The sequence below is a fragment of the Sparus aurata genome, chromosome 21 (assembly GCF_900880675.1).
Source record: "Sparus aurata chromosome 21, fSpaAur1.1, whole genome shotgun sequence".
Taxonomy (NCBI): domain Eukaryota; kingdom Metazoa; phylum Chordata; class Actinopteri; order Spariformes; family Sparidae; genus Sparus; species Sparus aurata.
In genome coordinates this window covers 7862104-7882693 of record NC_044207.1, presented here as the reverse complement: position 1 = coordinate 7882693, position 20590 = coordinate 7862104, and the positions used below count along the sequence as shown (strand labels likewise).

Below are 20590 nucleotides of genomic sequence, written 5' to 3'. Positions count from 1 at the left end.
CAAGCGGATTCCCTTCACACACACACACACACACACACACACACACACACACACAGACACACACACACACACACACACACACACGTACAGACACACACATCCGCTTTCTCTTCATTCTTCAACCCAAAACACCGGGAGACCTTTTAAAGTTACTCAAAGGCGGACGGGACTTTGGTCCTGATCCTCTGGATTTCAAGGTGTGTGTTTGTGTTCATTCATTCCTCTTTGCGCGTGTGTGTGTGTGTGTGTGAGCTCCCATGCTGTCCTGGACTCGGCTTCCACGAGACACTTTGCTCATTAGAGGGAAGAGAGGGTGACTTGAGTGACTTCTCGTCGGCTCCCCGCTCAACTTGATCACAAGTCCGGTCCCGTGGTGCGAGAGGGAAAGGCAGGGTTTCAACGCCGTGTGTGTCGGCTGGAAAATACAGCGTGACACACCTGGGCGTGTGTGTGTGTGTGTGTTAGGGGAGATAAGAATGGCAGGACTATGCAGATTGTGAAAAAATACAAATCTTTGCATTAAACCCCCCAAATTTTTAGAAGGTAACATACATTAGCTCAAATTTAACCGTAATGAATTTGAACTTATTTGAGCTTCTGCAATCACACAAAGTGCTGTACTTCCTGTGTGGCTGCATGAAAAGGGAAATAACAAAAAATATATACAAAAATCATTGTTATCATTGGCCACAAAATGACAGTATGTCAGCCCTAAAAATCAAAATGTCAAACATTACACAGAATCACTTCAAATCAGCAGAGAGAGAGGCACAGAGATGTGCCATGAGATCCTATCTGTGACTGTGTGTGTGTGTGTGCCTGTCAGATAAAATACTGCACTTCCCCACCCAGCGATCTAGAAAGGGGGTTTGCCGGGTAGCATCCAAAATGTCAACATGTACATAAGTACAAACATTTCCTCTCGTTTCGGACTGACATTAAAACCGAGGGGAAATTGTTGCGGAGAATAATCGGATCTCTGAAAAGAAAAGTTCACTTCTTGGGCTTTGCGCGATAACCAGCGATCCAAAGAGTGCAGGAGGGAGACACCGGCATGTTTTAAGGTTTTTGGTTGTATTTTTTTCCCCGATAAAACTGCCGCTGATGTGACTCGGTAGCGAAGGTGTCTCGCAGGTCCTGCGATGATGAAAAGCCACCCGGATTATTTGAATCCTGTAAATCACAGCTAAAAGTCAATGTGTAAAGCCAAGGTCTATGAAACTATCAGTGTGGAATAGAGAACATAGACGATATGTTACCGCATTGCCAAGTGCTACCACTTAATACCATTAATCTTGGTGCACCGCCTCCCACCCACCCCCCCATCTCTTTCACTCCATCTCCGCGTTGGAGTGCTCAGCGTCCTCTAAAAGTATGGATCTTGACCGCAGCCATTTTCCGTGGAAGAGGGAAAGGCTAAAGAGAAAGCGCTGACCCCTCTTCGCCGCAATTTTCCCCTCATCAACTTGTGAGACTTCATTAACTTCCATGGGGTAATTTCTTCTTTCAGTGCGTTTCTGAAAGGGGTGGGGGTGGGGGGGGGTGTTATGAGGTTCTCTTCCCACCCATCTATTCCCGGCTTTTTCTCCCGCCTTTATCTCCGGTCCTTAACTGAAAAGATTCTGTCCTCGCTCTGAGATAATGCTTTTCTTCTCTTTCCCCCCAGAGCGTCGTCTGTAAAAATTCCGAAAAATGACAAGAAATGTGAAGGTTGATTTTAGGAAAGTAACGTTGGTATTTACTCGAATAACCCCAACATTTTGGATATGAAGATGTTATTTCTTGGTGCACAAAGACACCACCGCAAAACCTTCCACTTTCTCCCCACTTTCACAGCAGCGCTAACATGCACAGAGACACCCTCTGAAGGTAACGTTTCACAGCCTTTATCCCCCAAGAACACTGAATAAAACATCCGCCGCCGAACCCCATCGCAGGCGGCTTGATGCTCAGTCGAGGCCCCAAACGTTGCATGATGGGAACTTTGAGTCAATGCTGCCCTCTTCAGGAATATTAGTGTCACTGTATGTATACCTTTTTTTTTTCCAATGTAGGTTCACTGTTCTTTTTCTCAGCTGCACAAAAGTCTTCAAATGATCCCAAAGACAAGTCTCCTAAAATAAATCATTTTCTTTGTCGATCAGAAAAAGTGTGTCTTTAAAGCTGCTATAATGTTTCAACAAAACAAAATATAAAATGTCATCTACAGAGAATTATCACCTGAATCTGCAACTGAATGAATCCCAACTTGGTGGAGCTTTATAGGTGAGTTTCAGCTCACTGTTTAGCTGTTGGACTACAACTTTGCTGGCCAGGTTCACTCTCACTGCTCTCGTAGTGTAGGTTTCTGTCTCAGCCGGCATCTGTTTTCAGCTAAAAAGCGTTTTTAAAAAACCTCACTGTACTCTACCTACACACAGACACTGTGAGAGACGGGCTGGTGAACATGGTCGAGCATTTAGCTGCAAAAGAGCCGGAACATTCCCTCAGAAGAGACCAAAAACAGAGCTAATATCGTTGGACAAAAACACCATCAAAATGAATGATTGCTTCATGACTGAGTTTAATGTGTGATAATATGCCAGTAAATAAAACGGTTATAACAAGGGTTAATGACAGCTGCATTCCGTCCAGGTGTGCAAGTTACGTCAAACAGTGCACCTGTGCTTTTCCTATTCCATCTGATCAAAATTTCTGCCATTGGAAATTCCTATGGGGATAGCAAGACCATGATACAACGCAACCTACAGCGGACGCAGAGGGTGCAAGTAAGTAAACATACTGAAATAATCTGCTTGAGTACAATGTGAGGCACTTTACCAAAATGTTTCATTTTTAATCCCACTTGGTACTTATTTACTCCACTACATTACAGACTACATTCAACCTGTTATACCACTACACTTACTGAACTGATACAAGTTACTTGATGTGGCTCAGGAGGAGCAGTCGTCCCCGGGCCCTGCAGTCTACATGTCTAAGTGTCCTTGGGCAAGAACCCAAATTGTTCCCGGTGGTTCTTCCCTGAATGGTTACTACTCCTGACGAGCAGGTATAGGCACTGCTACCACTGTGTGAATGTGTGTGTGAGTGGTTGAATGTTGACTTTAAGTGGTCGGTACAATCAGAGAAGTGCTATACAAGTCTATGACACTACAGAATACACTGTAATATGGTGATGTATCATATAATACAGTGTATGGTGTGTAGTCAGTATACTGAGGTAATGTGAGAACTATTTGTTGGTGTTTCTCTTACGGTGTGATGCTGTCTAACTTCACTGTAGATCTGGTACAATAGTCATTGGAAACACTTTACTTAGTTATGACCATGTCAGTCAAGAACATCTGAATTTGAAACTTTGCACCACTTTGGCCATTTATTACACTGAGATGCAGTTTACTTAATAATCCAATGATAGAATACACACATTATGTCTATTTACTTGGAGAAGATTATTTTTTCCATTGTAGTATTTCACTAAACCCTCACTCCAGTAAAGCATCTGAATACTTGTACCAGTACTGTCTGAGGGTGATCCTGTTTTTTTCCCAATCACAGGCAAACTTCCAAACTTGTAGATATTTTTGAGGTAAAGATATAGTCTGTTGCATGTGTGTCCTCGATGTAACTCAACAAAAGATGAAGCCACATCACCGAGAGCAGTATTTGTGTAGCACTTTGGTTCAGACTGAACAGGGCGACCATTGAGTGCTCCCTGCGTCACTGAGACAATGCAGCAGCAGGATCAGAGCCGTCTGTCTCATGTGCACTCCAGTAAGCGATGTTCATCCGTCTGTGCCGATATGTAAACTTTCCTCTTTCTCCCTTTCCTCCGAGCAGCTCTACATGATACATGAAGTGCCAGGGCCAGGCCTGGCGCACAGACAAATGCCAACCAGTCGCTCTTCCAAATGTCAAATCTGACATGTCGTAGACATTCAATAACCATCCCTGCTGGACCAATTCAGAGCCACGCTCTTCAAACAGTCCCTGATGTCTCATGACGAGGGCGGAGCGGAAATGGCTGCGTTTTATCAGCCTCTGGGTACGAGATGGCATAGACACCTCGTCCCGCGATGGCTTTTGTTCAGTGAGCCCTCAAGTGATGGCGTTTATTACGTACACAGAGCGATCTCCTCCGGTTACCAGCGGAGGAACAAGGTCGGGAGATCAGCTGAGGTTAAAACAAAACAGCCTCCATGACAAATAAAAGAAAGAGCTTCTATAAACTTTCCCCAATTAAAGAAATGCTTTGCCTCGACTACACCCTGTCCATGGTTCAGTCTTGTCAATGAACAATAAAAGCAGGATGCACTTTCATTTTTAAATTGTAAAATGAAATATAAACTTACAGTTGCAGACCGGTTTGAACACGTTTTGTGCCGGGTACACTGCAGGAGAGACGCTTTTTATACCCCTGGTGCAAGGGACAGCACAGGTATGGAAACTATCCAGGTCTGCAGTACATGTGTAATTAACATGACACCTTTTTAGCTCAATACTGCAACTGATAAAGCCAAGACAATATTTCAGTGGCTTCACAAAAGGATTTTACTAATAAGAGCTATATCAGCTCTCAATTTAGAACAAACACTTTACACAGACCAGTGCAAATATTGTTTTTGAACAATTTTTTAAAAAATCTGCAAAATTAGTTGCATCATTTCTGAATATTAACGCAATTTGCACAGGGTTCCAATTTGTTTGGGAGCCAACTTTAATCTAAGGCGGCAACTAATGATTACTTTTGGTATTGAATAATCTGCTGATTATGTAAGGGATAATGCCCGACGAGGTGTCCATAAACAGGAGTTAATGGACGACGCGGAGGCCTAAGAACCGTCCGACACGCAGCGAAGTACGGTTGCCTCCGCGAAGTCCATTAACTCCTGTTTATGGACACCTCGTCGGGCATTATCCCTTACTTATACCACGGTCACTTGCCAAAGAAAAGAAATTCGGAGCATTAATTTACATTTTTCATGCATTTTACAATCAAAATATAAAGTTTTTCACAAGCCATAACTTGGTTTCCCTGGTAACGCCTGAGGGTTTGACTAATACCTGGAACAATCATTACTCTCCAGTAAGATTCTTATGCAACGGAGACGTTGTTCACTCCTCCAATAAATAGGACGGATCATAGATACGACTTGGCAACGGGAGATATTCTAGTCCGCTCAGCCATGAGCCAGAAAGCTAACGCTATGCTAGCAAGATTCAAAGTCAATAACATTGCATACGTTTGACAGACAGTAAATATAATTTGACAGTATGCTCGCTAACCAATTAGCTAACTATCCAGTCATGTCATTGTCCCCAAATCAATAGCAAGATTTTCACGAACAAATGACCTGCCGTGTGTAACGTTACTGTAGCCGCAGCCTGAAGCAGAGAGTTGAACAGCGAACAGGATGTGAGATTATTCGCGTATCAGTAAATTTAGAGAGGAAGTGTACTTTCTGCAGCTTGTGTGTTACAGTCGCCACCCTGTGGTGTTCAGAGGATAAGACACTGAAGGACTGACGGACTGCACTCAGTGCTGGAAATAAAATATTCAGATTTGATATGCCAGCTAGCGCATTGATTTACAGCGGTGAACAGTCAATTTGACTGGAACTACTTAGTAGGTGTCCATATATCAGGGGTTAATGGACACCCTGCAGCCAATCAGAATCGAGTATTCCCCCAGACCATTGGTATAATTTCAGTTAAATCAAGTCGTCCGTCAAAGAGTATGAAAACTGTGCATAGTAATGGCCCAAAGTGACGTCTCCACTTCTTTTGACCAAGGAACAGTCCAGAACCTTACTATGATTGCTGTGATGAATGACAACAAAAGGAAGGAAATCTTTACATTGAAGTAGCAGTAACCAGCAAATGTTCAGCAGTTTAGCTTGAAGAATGACAAACTATTAATCGAGTATAAAAAAAACAACTGGTCGTTATTTCCTTTCGTTTGGTTAACCCAGGGAGTTTCAAAGTTTTTCAGCCACCAAACCCCCTACTACATTGTACGAATTCTGCTGCACATTAAACTGGGTCTATAGAAACCATGTACTGTAGGCGTAGAGTGCCATGTATATCAAGATGGCAGCTGTTACAGCATGGCTGATCTGCAGAGCATTAGTATTAGTGGAAAGACCTTCCACCTTAAGCCACAGTCGTCAGCTGTTCCTCCTGTGGCTTAAGGTGGAAGGCCTTGCATTGTTTCTTGCTCGATAGGAGACAAAACCATCACGACAGCCAGTTTAGCAAATTGGTTTCAAATGCGGCAGCCAACATTTGTGACCATTCAAAAATGAAGACGCTGATCCAACTTTTCTTTGAGCATTCGGATTTATTGAAGGCACATCAGTTAGAAAGAACACAATAGTTGTGCTGGACATATACATTCATTGTCAATCACCTTTTTTTTCCCCCTTGAAACTAAATCATGTGTATCACATGTCAGGGCTGGTCAGTCTACAATTTATGGACCCAAAAAAAACAAACAAAAAACAAACACTAAAAAAGGCATTTACTGTTTAAGGCAAACATTTTTGAGAACTTTATATTACAAAAAACCAAAATAACGTGATTTGATCTTCATTTTTGTCAGTTGCCTTCATTTTTAAAGCACCCTTGAGATTTCATTTTCGTAACAAATCGAGATTAAAACCATAAATACGTTGTAAATTTTATAAATAGGAGAAACAGATTATTAATACCCTCGAGTGTTAGAATCACTACTACTAATCTACAATGTATCACGTTTCACAGCAATATTAAATACCATTTAAATGATCCTAAAGGATTTATTTTCCAGTGTAGAGTAATAGTTTGTAGTGTTATTTTTTACATATGGTTTGTGACTGTTGCAAAAACATTTGAGTAGGCAGGATTAGGCCATTGTGCCACACACTTTAGCGGTATGTGAGTTAGCGTTTCATAAGGCTGGTTTTCCAGACATGGATTAAGTGCGGTACACCTAGACCAAATGTGTGGAACCTTCCCATTATCTGCACTGGGACGGAAAACAGCGGCAGGATCTTGCTCCAGTTCGGCTCAAATTCCTGCTGTCTTACAACAAATTCTCGCCTCATCTTCTAACCTATTTTCCGATCTCTGAGATGACCTCGGGTGTCTGCTTTTCTTCACCTCTCTTCAAAATCTGTACAAGAGGGTTAACAGAGGGTTAAGCGAAATCTTGTGCGTTTACCGCCAGAATTCACGGATTCTGAACCCTATGTCTTTTCTTTAGCTCAGTCCCTTCGGAGTCCTTCATACAGGCAACCAGGAAATTGCGGCACTTGAGAGCATACTCCTCTGGAAACTCGCGGAAATGACCGACATGAGGACTGGAACCAAAATCAAAACAGTCCACTGGGACGCCTTTATGCTTCAGGCTCTCCACAAAGACCTCGATGTCCCGGTGGCGGATCACCTGGTCATCTCTGGAGAACAGGAAGAAGTGAGGCCAGGCGGGCGGCCTCTCCTGCACCGCGTCATAGTGGTTCTTGTGGACGTACTTGGTCAAGGGGTACAGCACGACTCGCAACAGGAAAACAGTCACTGCAAAAAGAGCTAAGAGGACATATCTTAACACAGGACTTATTTTGGGCCCCAGGGTGGCCCTCAGCGCACGCAGGGCCCCGCGGACATTCCCGCTGCCCGGGGCGCTGTCCACGACAGCCCCGATCAAACGCAGGGAGCTGAACTGCTTATCGCTGTGCAACAACTCTACAATGTAGCGGTACAGCATGAAGCCACCGTTGCTGAATATGTGAAAGAAAATGGGGCTGTTCTCCACCTCGTAGTCATAGAGGATCTCCAGTAATTTGAGGGCCGTGCTGCTCAGCTCCTTGTAGCCAAAAGACTCAGAGATGAAGACGGTCTTCAGGGGAGCCGTGTAGCGGACGGTGACACATCCCTAAACATGGAGGAAAAAAAGAAATGCACCATAGAAATACAGTAGATTCATGAGCTGCTGTGAGAGGTACCACTTCAATGCAACAGTGAGCAGAATGGTTTGTGAGAACATTTTTGAATTGACTTTATCACTCATTCCCAACCTGTTCATTGTAGATGGAGCTGTATTTGGAGAGGTGCTTGTCTTTGCAGCCAGCCCAGCCCAGCAGGATCACAACTGGCTCCTTTGTCCCCTGCCAGTGCCTCTCTGAAAACAAACCAGACGATGAAACGGCACGTTACCGACGCTGTCACGCCACAGCTAAAGCTAAAACGAAGCTAGCGTGCTAGGCTAACGCTCGGCAGGAATGTCATTTTCACGGCTTTCCTCGGAGGATATTGTTAGCGCGCACGCTAAGCTAGCCGAGGGGCATGAACACACGGCACAATGAAATGATGCTCACCCGATATGCCTGCATCTGGAAACACGATGTTGTAGTCTATTTCATCGTCTGCCATGTCTGCGTGCGAGGGTATCAGCTGTCGTTCTCCACCGGGGGTGTTTGGGTCATTTGGCTGTTGTTAAAAAGGGATGATGAACAAGCTACAGAAGCGCTGGGTTTAGCAGCGCCAGCTTGGAAGAAACCGCACAAGAGCGTACAGACAGGTCAGTGGACTGTCACTACACCGGAGCATGTCTTCTTCTTTGTGTTGCACAACAACAGCGAACAGCATCCAGATAATGTCGCAACACCGCCCCCCTCTGTAGGACAGTGTTACGACATGTCGGTCGATTTCTGCATCCGTTTCTACAAAACTAGTTTGAAAGTTGTCAGTGAGGAACATTTACGCTGCTTAAAGCGACATTATATACTTTTTTGGCGAATAAATTCAACTCGTAATTTAATTAATGGGGTAATAATGCAAACCCTTGTTCCTCATAACTGAATAAACAAGCTGTTCTCAGTACACTGTTCGAAGCTAGAATGGTGGCAGGGTCCACCACATATTCACAAAGTAAAGCAGTATGAACTTGTTTTGTCCTTTAGGGTTTGTTTGTTTATTCAGTTCAGTCATGAAAATATTGTTAATTTACTTTGTTTAGGCATTAAGAAAATCAGGCAATGAATATGTTTCTCTTCTGATTAAAATTTTGTACTCAAAACTACACAGTGCACCTTTATTCCTTCATTTGAGGAACTTTTTTTAAAAACTTAATACTCCACTACCTAGACTAAATCTTGTGCTTTTTACACCACGACATTTGTCTGACAGTGTTATTCACGGTGTCATGGTGTCATCTTTTGTGCTCATGGTGAACCTGTACAGTACGTTCCAGTACATTTATTTAGGTACTGGGATATGAAAATAACAGGGTAACAATTCAGGATTTTACAAAGGATTCATACTGTAGTTATTTTTTTTAACTACTGGGTACCGATTCTTTTATTACAGGCTATGCCTGAACTACTGAACAATAATCTGGATGTTTGGGATTAACAGAATTTATGTTGTTGTGATTTATCTTTTTTTAACCATTAGGTACGTATTCCATTATTCGGACGTTTCAAGCAAGATAAAGTGATGACTTCTGCAGCGCTCAGTAGCCTACATCTGATGTGATTTTATGTCAAACAAGCAAATCAAACTTGAGGTACTTAAATGAAATACTTCATTTATATCCAAGGAGACACTCTATTGTCATGGACACTGTCAGCATCTTTAGACTGTCTCACCTCAGCAAACTTCACTTCTGGATGCTCCTTTATGGCCCCCCAGCCCATACGTCGGTTGTGTTTTAGTGTAACCACATGTTGACGATTCTGAAGTTGTGTGAAAATCTTCTCCCTGGGAAATCGTGTTCGACCAGCAGGACAGTTCCTCAATGTGCCTTTGTTTCAGCTCTGTGCATGGCCTGTTTATCCCCTGAGGTGAATACAAATAGAACACAATACGAAACACTAGATATGAATCACAACTCTTATGTGTGTTTAACATACCCTTCTGACAAAATCAAAACAAAGCAGTCTCATATTGTTCACTGTCGTGACAGACCAAGAGAAATCAAGCCCCCCTTTGTTATGTTTAGCTACGTGGTAACTACAGGATACAGAGGCAGTAATCTAAAGCACTGTTACCAACGTTATTCAAGAATGTGGTGGTATGTTAGGGTCATTCTGTACTCTGCAATAATAGCATAGGAACCGGTGGCAACGCTTTACAATAAGGCACACAACACTGTGAGCAGTTACTGAGCAGTCTCTCGTAACCTACCGAGTATTCCCTGGGACTTCACAATTACCTCTTTATTAACAAACAAGAGGCAGCAGGATGCTCAAAACATATTTTAATAATTAGAACTTGTAGTACAGTTGATGCTCATGATTTATGAAGTCTATACACTTCATTTCAACTAATCTATACAGCCTGTTCTTAACACACAGCCATTCTACAGCATCATTTTGCAGTTACTACATACCTTTGTCCATAAATTCAAACTGTGTGTGTATATGGTTACTCATTAATCTAACTCTTTACAGACAGGGATCCTTGTTCTGGACAGGTTGTTCTACATGTCATTCTCTTTGGTAACCCAAGAAAATCAAATAACGACAAAACAAACACCATCAAAAAAAAAAGCAGATGTTAAAAAATCTGAACTGTGGGATCAATACATATCAAACACCATCTCCCTTTGGCTGCTTCCAGAGAAACCTTAAAAATACTAAATTAGAACAGATGCCTCTGCATTGCAGTTCACTGCTGGTTTCAAAATCACGGTTTTCCACAGAAGACTGCCATACAAATAAAACAAGATGGGAGATTAAGAAAGAGAGCAAAATGATAAAAAAAATGACTTCTATCTCCCTAGATTGTCTGTGCTGTCACTGACATTTTTGCCATGAACATAAACTGACCATTCCCCTCTTCTTAAAACAAAAATCACCCCCATGCTTGTGGGTCTTTGAGGATGGTAGATACACACCAGCAGTAAGATCAAGAGTGTACAGCCAGGCTAGCAGCTCTGTGAGACTTTACTAATGTTTGCGTATAGACCAGCATGGCAGCAAGATCATCTTGCACATGCCTACTCTGTAATATCCCCGCTGTGTGCACGGTATGCACGCTACATTCTTCCTCCCCACACCAACTCCATCTTCTGCACGTGGGCTTTGGATGATTTAGAGAAGGTGCTTTTAACCACGTTGAGCGGAGCTGCCTTGCCACTGAGGTAGACCTTATTGAGACAGGTAGGAAGGCACGACTGCTCCTCCTCCTCCTCCTGGTGCCCCTTCTCCTCCACACCACCCACTCCGTCCTTTTTGATGACGGTACATGAGTAGGCAAAGATGTATGCCGTCATGAAGGCATCGAACCCTGCCCTGTGCGTTCCCGCGTCAGCCTTCTTCTTCTGGTCGTCAGTCTTAGATGGGTGGTCACTGAGCTTTTCTCTCCCTCCATCTTCTGTTCTGCTATCTGCGCCATTGTCTGTTTTGTTTTTTGAGTTTGCGTAGTCATCAGCCGTGGCGGTTGTTGCAGATTTTTCTAAATCTGCCATGTCCTCACACAGTCTGTTTTCCTCGCCGTCTGTTTTTTTGTTCTCTCCTTCAGTCTGTTGGGTGTTTCCGTCGCTGTCCATGTGAGGCACAGTTTCCTCAGCCTTTTTCTGGTCATCTGGTGTTTCTTCCATATCCACCTCCATATGGGGTATTTTGTTTTCGGGGGCACCGTCAAAGATGGAAGAGCCCTCTGCTGCCTTGCCTCTCTTCTTCTCTCTCTGTCTCTTCCTCTTTTTTCTCTTATCCCCCATGCCTTTCTCGTCCTGGAGGATGATTAAGTCAGTGTCATGGGACAATGGACACTGGGTGCCATTCAGACACCAGCCAAACGCCTGTCAGACAAACACAGAAACAGAAAGATGGAGTGTTAATACACGTAAACACATAGCATCTATTTGCAGTCTGTTCTAACAGAAGCAGTGGAAAACCCAGCAACTAATAAGGTGCTGCACCTTTAGTTTAGACACTAAAGCCTTTGATTTCACTTAACTGGAGAATGTTAATACTAAGAGAAACTAACTGAAAGATTCTGCTGAGTGAAAAAGGAATTCTTAACAAAAGGAAAAAAGTTGAAACTCACAGAGAAGCGCTGGCAGATGTCGGTCTGTCCCTGAGGAGGGGCCACATCTGGACACACTCTGTAGTCCACATAGCTGGACATGTGACCGGCATACTGACAGAACTCTACATGAACATGAGGCCCACTCCCCCCAGAGGTAACACTGCGGCTGTTATCCAGCTTACTGGAAGGATGAAGAGATAATATCAGACAACATTCAAAACAAACACTTACAACATCAACACAACAATGCTCCAAGCACAATAACCCACTCTGTGTCCTCATATAGAAAATTATATTTCTGCTCTGCTCGTCCACATCCATCATTTTCTTACATTGTGACATCTTGAGCATTATGATTGAAATGGACAGATAACTTAATCACAGAAAAAACTAACAAAAAAAACAGTCCAGTTCATTCACAATCATGGAAGAAAAAAGCTGAAATACAGAAAGGTTCAAGGCAAGTGGCAAATCTGTAGCTGTTCTGTTCAAAAGTTATTTTTTAAACTGTTATTTCAAAAGAGCACAATATGCTAACATAGAAGTGTTAAAAAATGTATATAAGAGCATTTATCAATCTATACGCAATGTTTAGGTCAAGTTGGGACTTGGACAGAAGTTAGGATGCTAGCAGTAGCCATGTTGGTGAACAGTACACAGTAATACCATAGGGAAACCCTGGTTTAAATGAAATGTCTATATTCTCCAATTCCACTCTAAAGGGAGTTTAATTTATGTAGACGGTGCAGACTATGTTAACCCCCCTTTTTTTGCAAAAATGAATTTGTATTTTCACTTAATTTCAATGTTATAATGAATCATTCACACAGCATTTGTAGGTCTGGCCAGTGTCAACACTTATGCCATTAACGACTGCAGGAAGACAGTTAGTGTGTTTCTACTGTGTGTGTCTATTCTGGAATATGAACCGACACTCACCATTTCTTGAAGGCATACTCCAGATAGGACGCACTGAGCCGCAGTTCAAATTCAGTGACGTATTTGGTGTCGTAGATGCCAGCAGGAAACATCTCGGACAGGTCGGCTGTGAAGGTAGCCAAGCGCTCAGGCAGATGAGCATAAAAACTCTGGTAGAAAAAGAAAAAGCCAATCCCATTTAAAAAAAAAATAAAAAAGGTTGATGGCAGCATGCTGCGAGAAAGGCATGTTGTTCAAAAGCTATATAAATATATATAAATATAAATCATGAATTATATAAAGAAGATTTTTGACATGGCGGGCACTGTGTTTTTAAAAGACTGACACAGACCATGTGAAAGTTTGAATCTTTACTGTTTAGTTAACTTGCTAAATAACTACATAACAACCAGGGTTGCGATTAATACTGATTAATCTATGTAGAAGATAATCAATCAATCAAATTTTATTTGTATAGCCCTTTACAATAGCCAGACGGTACCCAAAGTGCTTTACATCAAAGCACTAAAATAATACATAAAAACAATACATAAAAACACAAGAAAGTGCTACAGTGTTGCAAGAAAACACAAGAAAGTGCTACTATTGCTGCAGGGTGTTAAAGGGTCTAAAAGTGCATAAAGTAAAAAACAGGCAAAATAAGTGCACCTAAGACAGGACTACCCTAGTCAGAGTTAAATGCCAATCTAAAAAAGTGTGTCTTCAGCTTCGATTTAAAAAGGCTGAGGTCAGTAGTGGTGCGAATGTCAGGGGGCAGTCTGTTCCACAGCCTGGGAGCTGTGACAGCAAAAGAACGATCGCCCCACTGTTCAAATCTTGACCTTGGGACCTCTAACAGGAGCTGGCCGGAAGAACAGAGGGCCCTGCCATGATCACGGACAATGGATAATGAGAAATGTCCTTACATTTTCTACCAAGACCCTGGTAATGCCATCAACTTCTTTTTTTTTTAATCTGTCAAGACCCCAAAGATGTCCAATTTACAGTTCTATAAAAAATAGATTGATGCAGCAAATCCAAAAATTTGAAAAGCTAAAAGACGAAAACTTTGGGCATTTTTTCTTAAAAATACTGAAGAAACTGATGATTAAAAAGTTGTAGCGCTAACCAACTTGCAGATATGATATAACAATGCTGAACATTTGGTTGAGTGCAAGATATCATACAAAATTACAGATCTTAACTATTAAGTAATTGAAACACAAACTCAGAAAATCCCATTAAAACAGAAAAATTAAATCAAATAAAACAGCAAATCTTATCTTTTTGTGGTACCTGGTAAAGGAAGGCCATGTCTATGAGACCGTTGTGGAGCACCAGGGGTTTCTTAGCACGCAGCAGTTCAGTGAATAAGGCTCGGATGTTGACTCCTCTGTCATCTGATCCTCCCTGATAAAGAAGGCAGAGAGAGACAAAGGCTAGAAATCAATAACAACAGGAGAAATGATACGCTGTTCTATGTTATATTGTTCTTTTAACATAACATTCCTATGGAGTACTGTTGTGTCTGCTTGTGTCTTGTCCTTGCTGAACCATTAGATGGCTTTGGACCTGTTATGATCATGATGTGCGTGAAGCAGAAAAATGCCAATGCTAATTCATCAGAATTATCCCATATTAATGAACAAAAATACTTATCAATAACGACCTAATTAATGGGTGTGCATTGGTTTAGAAAGTGTTTATTCAAAGTGTCTAAACTTTATGTAGTTAGCATCACAATTAGAACTCATTTTAAAGGGCACCTCCACTGGCTTTACACAACAAAGTCTGATTACAGGTTTGTAAAAAGTCTTTAATAGCATTTGTGAATTGTTCGTGATGTAAGTTTTGCAGGTTTTGACAAAGTTTGACAATAGTTTTTTATATATATATATTTTCTTAATAAAGAATTATTATTTTGAAAATAAAAAAGTTTCTTCGATAAAGTTTTTTTTTTTTTTTTTTTTAAGAAAAAAATTGGTATTCTAAAGAAAATAGATTTTTGAAAAAATGGGATTTTGGAAATAACTATTTTGGCCCTAAGCTGGACGGGCCAGTAGGTAGAAGAATGGGTGAAATAAAAACAAAGGTGTCAAAGTTGGAGTAAAGGATGGACAGATGTGACAGAGGAGTAAAGAGAGGTACAAAAAAAAGAATGGTAGGTTCAGGACAATGCTCAGAACCCACAGCAAACACAGAGCAGTATTTACGTATCATCACCTTATTATTGCCCTTGCAGTAAGGGATTCCATGGGCGTACTGCTTGTTAAAGTCAAATCCATGCTGTACCAGGAACTGGACTGACTGGGGCTCTATGATGTACTCCTCTGAACATAGCAGGGTGAGGTTATACACCTGGACCAGGTATGTGTCTGCAGCCTGTGAAAGGACGAGAAGGCAGAGAATAAACTTCACGATAAAACACATTGAAGTCAAACATTTAAAATTCTTTTTATAAATACATTAAACTGATGCTGGTTTCAGAAATCATTTAGGTCTGTGTGAGAACTACCAAACTGGCATACTTCTGCCACAGTATGTCGTCAAATGATATAATAATTTCATATGCAGCACATGGCAAGTCTGTCCAGAGTTTAATGCAACTGGAGAAGGCCTCATCTTGTCATACCTTGTTGTCCAGTTTCTTATAACAGGCAAAGCCCAGGGAGAGGATGGAGCGGGAGCGAGCTGCATGACAGATGGCTTTGTATCTGTCCTCTATAGATCTGAAAGATGACAGCAGAGGTCAGGACTTACATGCAGAAACACAAATAGAAGTAAGCAACAAGAGATTGGCCTATTTTGCACCCTTGGTATCATGCATTACAACCTGCTATTTCAGTTAAAGGTGTGTTTTTACTTACTCAGCCAGCAACGATTTCCTATTCCCAAGACCGCTCAGCTCCTGGAACGACACACTGACATCTTACTACTCATTTAAAGTGGTGAAATCATGTCCCAAAACAGAAAACAGTGATACAGAAGCTTATGTTGGCTTAATTTGGGTTTTGTAAAATGGAGGCTACAATTAGAAAGGTCAGTGTATGGAGTAAGGAATAGGGAATGTGCTTGGGAAAGAAGGAAGGGCAAACAGTATTCATCTAAAAATGTTGATATGTACAAGTATGCTACAACAACAGAAACGACATAGTTATTACCACTCATTAATGAACGTTAATAATAGGGGCCAGCGTCAGTTTTACTCTGGTACACACAGATCTGCACTTACCGTGTCCAGTGCTACGAATGACGACGTTTTAATGGCCAGTACCATTGCAGGCCAAAGCTCTTTGAAATTATCATTCTGAACATCGATAACTGGAACTACCATAGAGGATGCCATGTTTCTTTCAATATTAATGTGTGGGAACAGACCGCTCTTATTCGCGCCTGACACGTTTTGTACAGTTGCTGACGGCTAGCGCTAACCGGAAAACTCGCTAGCTTAGCTAACTATCTGGCAATGGGTGTCATTGTCAGCTGCTCTATGCGGAGCCCTTTCTCGTTTCTTACGTGTTATATAATTTGAATACAGTTGGTTATTACTTTGACAGTTGATAATTTATTTATCAGCAGTTTTTCAGGTCCACGGCTAACAGCGCCTCCACCGTAAACATTTCAACGTGCTCCTCGGGGTCCTGTGACAAAACACACAAACTATTCGGACAATTGCCTGAGCACAAACAAAAGACGTGTGCCACTTAATGCATGCACAATATATTCACAGCTACGTCATATAGTAATTTAATCGAATATTGTGTACATTTTACTTTAATTTGCCTCTCCTGCTTGATTTTCTGCTTTTTAGCAAACATTTCAAACAGGCGTTTAGGATAGACTCATATAAACAATACGTCACTATACTTAACTGTCGAGGTGAAAGTGCGCCATTTTGGCTCAAACAAAGTCAGAAACATTTCGTCTTTGATAAAGTATCTTAAATTGTATCTATAAAATACGATTTCAAAGTCTGCATTACAACACTCCGGTTTCAACGAGTTAGAGTTTAATGCTAATGTACTTTTTCTTGCTATTACACCGCGTAAGTAGTTATAAATAATGATTAAAATCCTCCTGAGCTGAGCTTCACTGCCAGCCAAGCTATCCTGCCGTTTGCTGAAGTTAAATTTAGCTAGCCTTACAGTTTGTTTTAAGTACCGCAATGGGTGGCTGCTCCGCTCCAAACTGCTCCAATTCAACCAGCACAGGTAAACAGCTGTTCAGGTTCCCCAAAGACCCTTCGCGAAAGAAGAAGTGGGTGGTGAACTCTCGACGTGACTTTGAACCAACTCCTCACTCCAGACTGTGTCAGGTAGGTTAGTTTCACACAGGGACTGGCATTACTGTTGTGAATCAAACTCTAGCTTTTAGAGCACTCATACAGAGAGGATGCATCAGTCCGAAAGAAAAGCTTTAAGTTAAATTGCTAAGGGCAATGCATCCAAACACAAAGTCACCAGTCGTATTTATTGCATACAGGTACATTATCCTTCAGTTGATTTTCCTTTCGATTTGCGCTCATTGTATGCACGTTTGTTGTTTCTCGTGTTTGCCTGTATCTGTATAATTAGATGGATAACATGTATGTCTTCTCCCTGTCTTGTTTGCCATAGGATCATTTTGAAGAGAGCCAGTTTGAGGAGATAGCGAGGTCTTCAGCTGGAGGAAAGAAGCTGAAGCCCAATGCTATCCCCACTCTGTTCAGTGTTGGAGAGCCTCCATACCCTGCAGTCACCACCTCGTACATCTTGCTGCCCATGAAAGCTGAGCCAGGTAACTGAATATGAAACACAACTGCTTCTTGAATATTTATCAGCGGCGACAGCGGGGGGCAGGTGTGGTTTTCACCCTGTGGGACTGGGTGTGTGTTTTATGTGTTGTCATGGCCTGGAGACACCTAGCAACCATAGGAGTGGCTGTCATAGACTTGTATAGCTCAGCACCTTCAAAATCAGATACGGTAGTTTGTTGTAAGTACTTTTTAAAGTTGGTTTGTGATCTGCCAATAAACACAGAGAAAAAGAAGATGTTTTTACCATATTCAGAGGAAGACAGCTGTAATATCCAACACAAGAGTTCAGAGAGGAGGGAAAGAGTCACTGAGTTTTAACACAACAAATGGTGTTAGAGCGGTGGAATATTAAATCCTCTATCTTTGCTCCCTACATATTGGTGCGCATCAGCTTTGGGTTAACAACTTCTTTTTAAGATACACAAAGGATTGCTGTCAGTCATGAGAAGCAGGTAATCATTGGTTATCAATGGTTATCAGTATCATGAGAAAAAAAATCTATTTCAGTTGTCCCTAACTCTATGTCTGTGGAATGTGTAAGTAGGCAACTGTTCTGTAATATGTTAACAATTACATCTTAATAAGTTGCTGTGGTTGCGTATCGTATTTATTGGGTTTTTTCTGTCCTATAAGGGCCAAAAAATGATGAAAACATCTTTATTTCGAGTTGCTTCATTGTTAGATAATAACAATTGAACATTGCATTTCCAATAGCTCGCTCTTTGCCCCTCCCAATGTGGAATTGTTTAACAGGTTTGGCAGATTGCCCATAACACTTATGTTTAAGCCTGTAATGTACTGACATTATTGTTATGCTGATAATACACAACAAACATTGTCTTTACAGGTCAGGTAAGGGCATGCAAATTTGTGCTAGTGTTTTTCTGGATTGTAGTTTGTATCCTTGCCTAGTTATTAATATTTATGCCAAACCATGTAATGCCTGTGAGTTCAGGTACATGTAAAACACACCAGACTCCTGCCAGGAAACACAATTCTAGTTAAAGATTGCTTTGCGTCTGTAGTGGAGAAGGAGCTGACTTTCGGGGATCATGGCTATGCCAGACGCAACCCTTTGCCTGGCATGGAGGAGGAGGATGCAGACAGGACTGCTGAGGACCAGCAGCCCTGCACACAGTGTCAACTCCTCAAGAAACAGCTGGAGCAGGAGATGCAGCACACGGCAAGGCTACAGAAGGAGGTAGGGAGGCTGCTCGTGTCTTTTTCAACAACTGACTCTGCTTTCTTGGAGTTTTTGTTTCTTTCTTTTTGTATTTTTTCTCTGAAGGGACATTGTACTGCATTTTGACACCAATATACCATTACCATGATAAATGTTGTTATTGTTATATTAGTACACTAGCCCTAATAAACTGTCTCCTTCTTCTATCTCAGGCAGAGGAGATGAAGAAGCGTCTGTATCGGCTCGACCGCATCGAGAAGGGTCTCCATAACTTTCTGTACGAGGACCAGATTCGAGCGCTGTCCCTCACCAAACGCTCCCGCCGTGCCGTTTGGTCACCGGAGACGATCCTGAAGGCACAAAAGATCCGCCGCGCAGTTGGCACGAAGGGCTACGAGTACTTGAGAGAGATGGGATACCCTCTGCCCTCCTACCGGACTCTGTGTAACCGCCTGGAGACTAAGATTATGGTGACAACTGACATGAGCTGTGAGATGCTGGCAGAGCTGGGCCTGGGGATCATGGCCCCCTGCGACAGTCCGTCAGAAGGTGTCGGGGACAATGACGAGGAGGAACTGATTGGTGTTTTGTCTTGATCGTGGCAGCTTGCATCGCTCAAACCAAGCAAAGAATGTGCAGAAGTTGCTGTGTTGCACATCTGCAGATGTGACTTCGAGCAGCAGAAGATGGCCACATTATGCTTCTCGTCTCATTTATGAAAGACTGAAGCCTCAATATAAATGTATGCTAAGTTGATTAATTTGATCGTCACCTGGTTGTGCTTGTGATCTGCACCAATAAGACATGGCTTTGCTCAACCGAGGTGAGATGCTGAGGCTTGCAGTTAGCCCAGGTTTGTGCTTATGATGTTTCTTGCTCTGAGTTTGCTGAGCTACAGTATGCGCTGTCACATGTGGAAGATGTAGGGTGCAGTCTGTGACAAAGTAGACTACAATTGAGAGTGTGGGGCGGCGTGAAAAGCGTAGAGTTAATTTGCATGGAGCCTGTTGAGTTTGCTGCTTGTGTCTACAGCAGGTTTAACGTTCCACTGAGGGTGTTTACATGCACAATAAAACCCTGGTTGTATTCAGGAAACTCAAATGTACTCAGAGCAGATATAATGAGGACTACAGTAGCATGTAATTATCACACTATAAACCATTTCTTCTAAATCATTCAACCTTTATTTTTTGTTACAATTCACCCAAAAATATTTATCATTTGTTGGTTTGTGAAGAAACGGAACACAACTGGGACAAAAGCGTCTTCGTGGAATCAGAAGGGTTCGGTCTCAAGCTGTGTTGTCGGCAATTCATGTACAGTGCTGTGTTTTGATCACATTTGCAAAAACTGAAACCTTTGCTGTTTTTCCGTCAGAGCATTACAAAATCTATCAGTAGCAAATGATAGAAATTCATTGGGGAGCACACCCTTAGAGCTGTATGTCATCAGTAAGCATATACAAGTAAATCCTCCTCTATTAAATAACTTCTGGTACTGTAAATCTACACTAGGTAGATTGTACATGTAGTTGGATATGTCTCTGTCTTGAGGTGGTCAGATTTGTATTCACAACAAAGGGTATCAAAAAAAGAGCTCAGGCTAGTCACAGTAAGTCACGCGACATTCAATATCCAACACATTGCTCCGTGAGAAAATAAAGTTATTGTGAAGAATTA

At 41.9% G+C, this 20590-nt stretch overlaps 3 protein-coding genes across 3 annotated transcripts; 1 reads left to right on the top strand and 2 right to left on the bottom strand.

The window, feature by feature from the left end:
* Nucleotides 1-6323: 6323 nt before the first annotated feature.
* tmem53 (transmembrane protein 53) lies at nt 6324-8639 on the bottom strand. The gene is made up of 3 exons (XM_030403000.1): nt 8358-8639; nt 8058-8161; nt 6324-7915 (listed from the first exon to the last, which is right to left on the bottom strand). The coding sequence occupies exons 1-3, from the start codon at nt 8410-8412 to the stop codon at nt 7214-7216; spliced, it is 861 nt and encodes a 286-aa protein (XP_030258860.1). The 5' UTR covers nt 8413-8639; the 3' UTR covers nt 6324-7213.
* A 1584-nt stretch (nt 8640-10223) lies between these two features.
* On the bottom strand, nt 10224-16646 carry toe1 (target of EGR1, exonuclease). The gene is made up of 8 exons (XM_030402997.1): nt 16166-16646; nt 15801-15841; nt 15566-15662; nt 15157-15315; nt 14230-14343; nt 12955-13103; nt 12034-12196; nt 10224-11785 (listed from the first exon to the last, which is right to left on the bottom strand). Exons 1-8 carry the CDS (start codon nt 16277-16279, stop codon nt 11021-11023), a joined length of 1602 nt encoding a protein of 533 aa, XP_030258857.1. The 5' UTR covers nt 16280-16646; the 3' UTR covers nt 10224-11020.
* Nucleotides 16647-16804: 158 nt separating this feature from the next.
* On the top strand, nt 16805-20590 carry LOC115572668 (52 kDa repressor of the inhibitor of the protein kinase). Its single transcript, XM_030402998.1, has 4 exons — nt 16805-17248; nt 17550-17709; nt 18754-18929; nt 19124-20590. The coding sequence occupies exons 1-4, from the start codon at nt 17099-17101 to the stop codon at nt 19505-19507; spliced, it is 870 nt and encodes a 289-aa protein (XP_030258858.1). The 5' UTR covers nt 16805-17098; the 3' UTR covers nt 19508-20590.

Coding starts and splice junctions, on each gene's coding strand:
- LOC115572668 (XM_030402998.1), top strand. CDS start 17,099: ATGGGTGGCTGCTCCGCTCCAAACTGCTCCAATTCAACCAGCACAGGT. Junction 17,710..18,753: donor GCCCATGAAAGCTGAGCCAG/GTAACTGAATAT, acceptor TTGCGTCTGTAG/TGGAGAAGGAGCTGACTTTC. Junction 18,930..19,123: donor CGGCAAGGCTACAGAAGGAG/GTAGGGAGGCTG, acceptor CTTCTATCTCAG/GCAGAGGAGATGAAGAAGCG.
- toe1 (XM_030402997.1), bottom strand. CDS start 16,279: ATGGCATCCTCTATGGTAGTTCCAGTTATCGATGTTCAGAATGATAAT. Junction 14,344..15,156: donor ACTGCAAGGGCAATAATAAG/GTGATGATACGT, acceptor CTTCTTTATCAG/GGAGGATCAGATGACAGAGG. Junction 12,197..12,954: donor GAGTATGCCTTCAAGAAATG/GTGAGTGTCGGT, acceptor TCATCCTTCCAG/TAAGCTGGATAACAGCCGCA.
- tmem53 (XM_030403000.1), bottom strand. CDS start 8,412: ATGGCAGACGATGAAATAGACTACAACATCGTGTTTCCAGATGCAGGC. Junction 8,162..8,357: donor TCCAGATGCAGGCATATCGG/GTGAGCATCATT, acceptor GTTTGTTTTCAG/AGAGGCACTGGCAGGGGACA. Junction 7,916..8,057: donor GCTCCATCTACAATGAACAG/GTTGGGAATGAG, acceptor CTCCATGTTTAG/GGATGTGTCACCGTCCGCTA.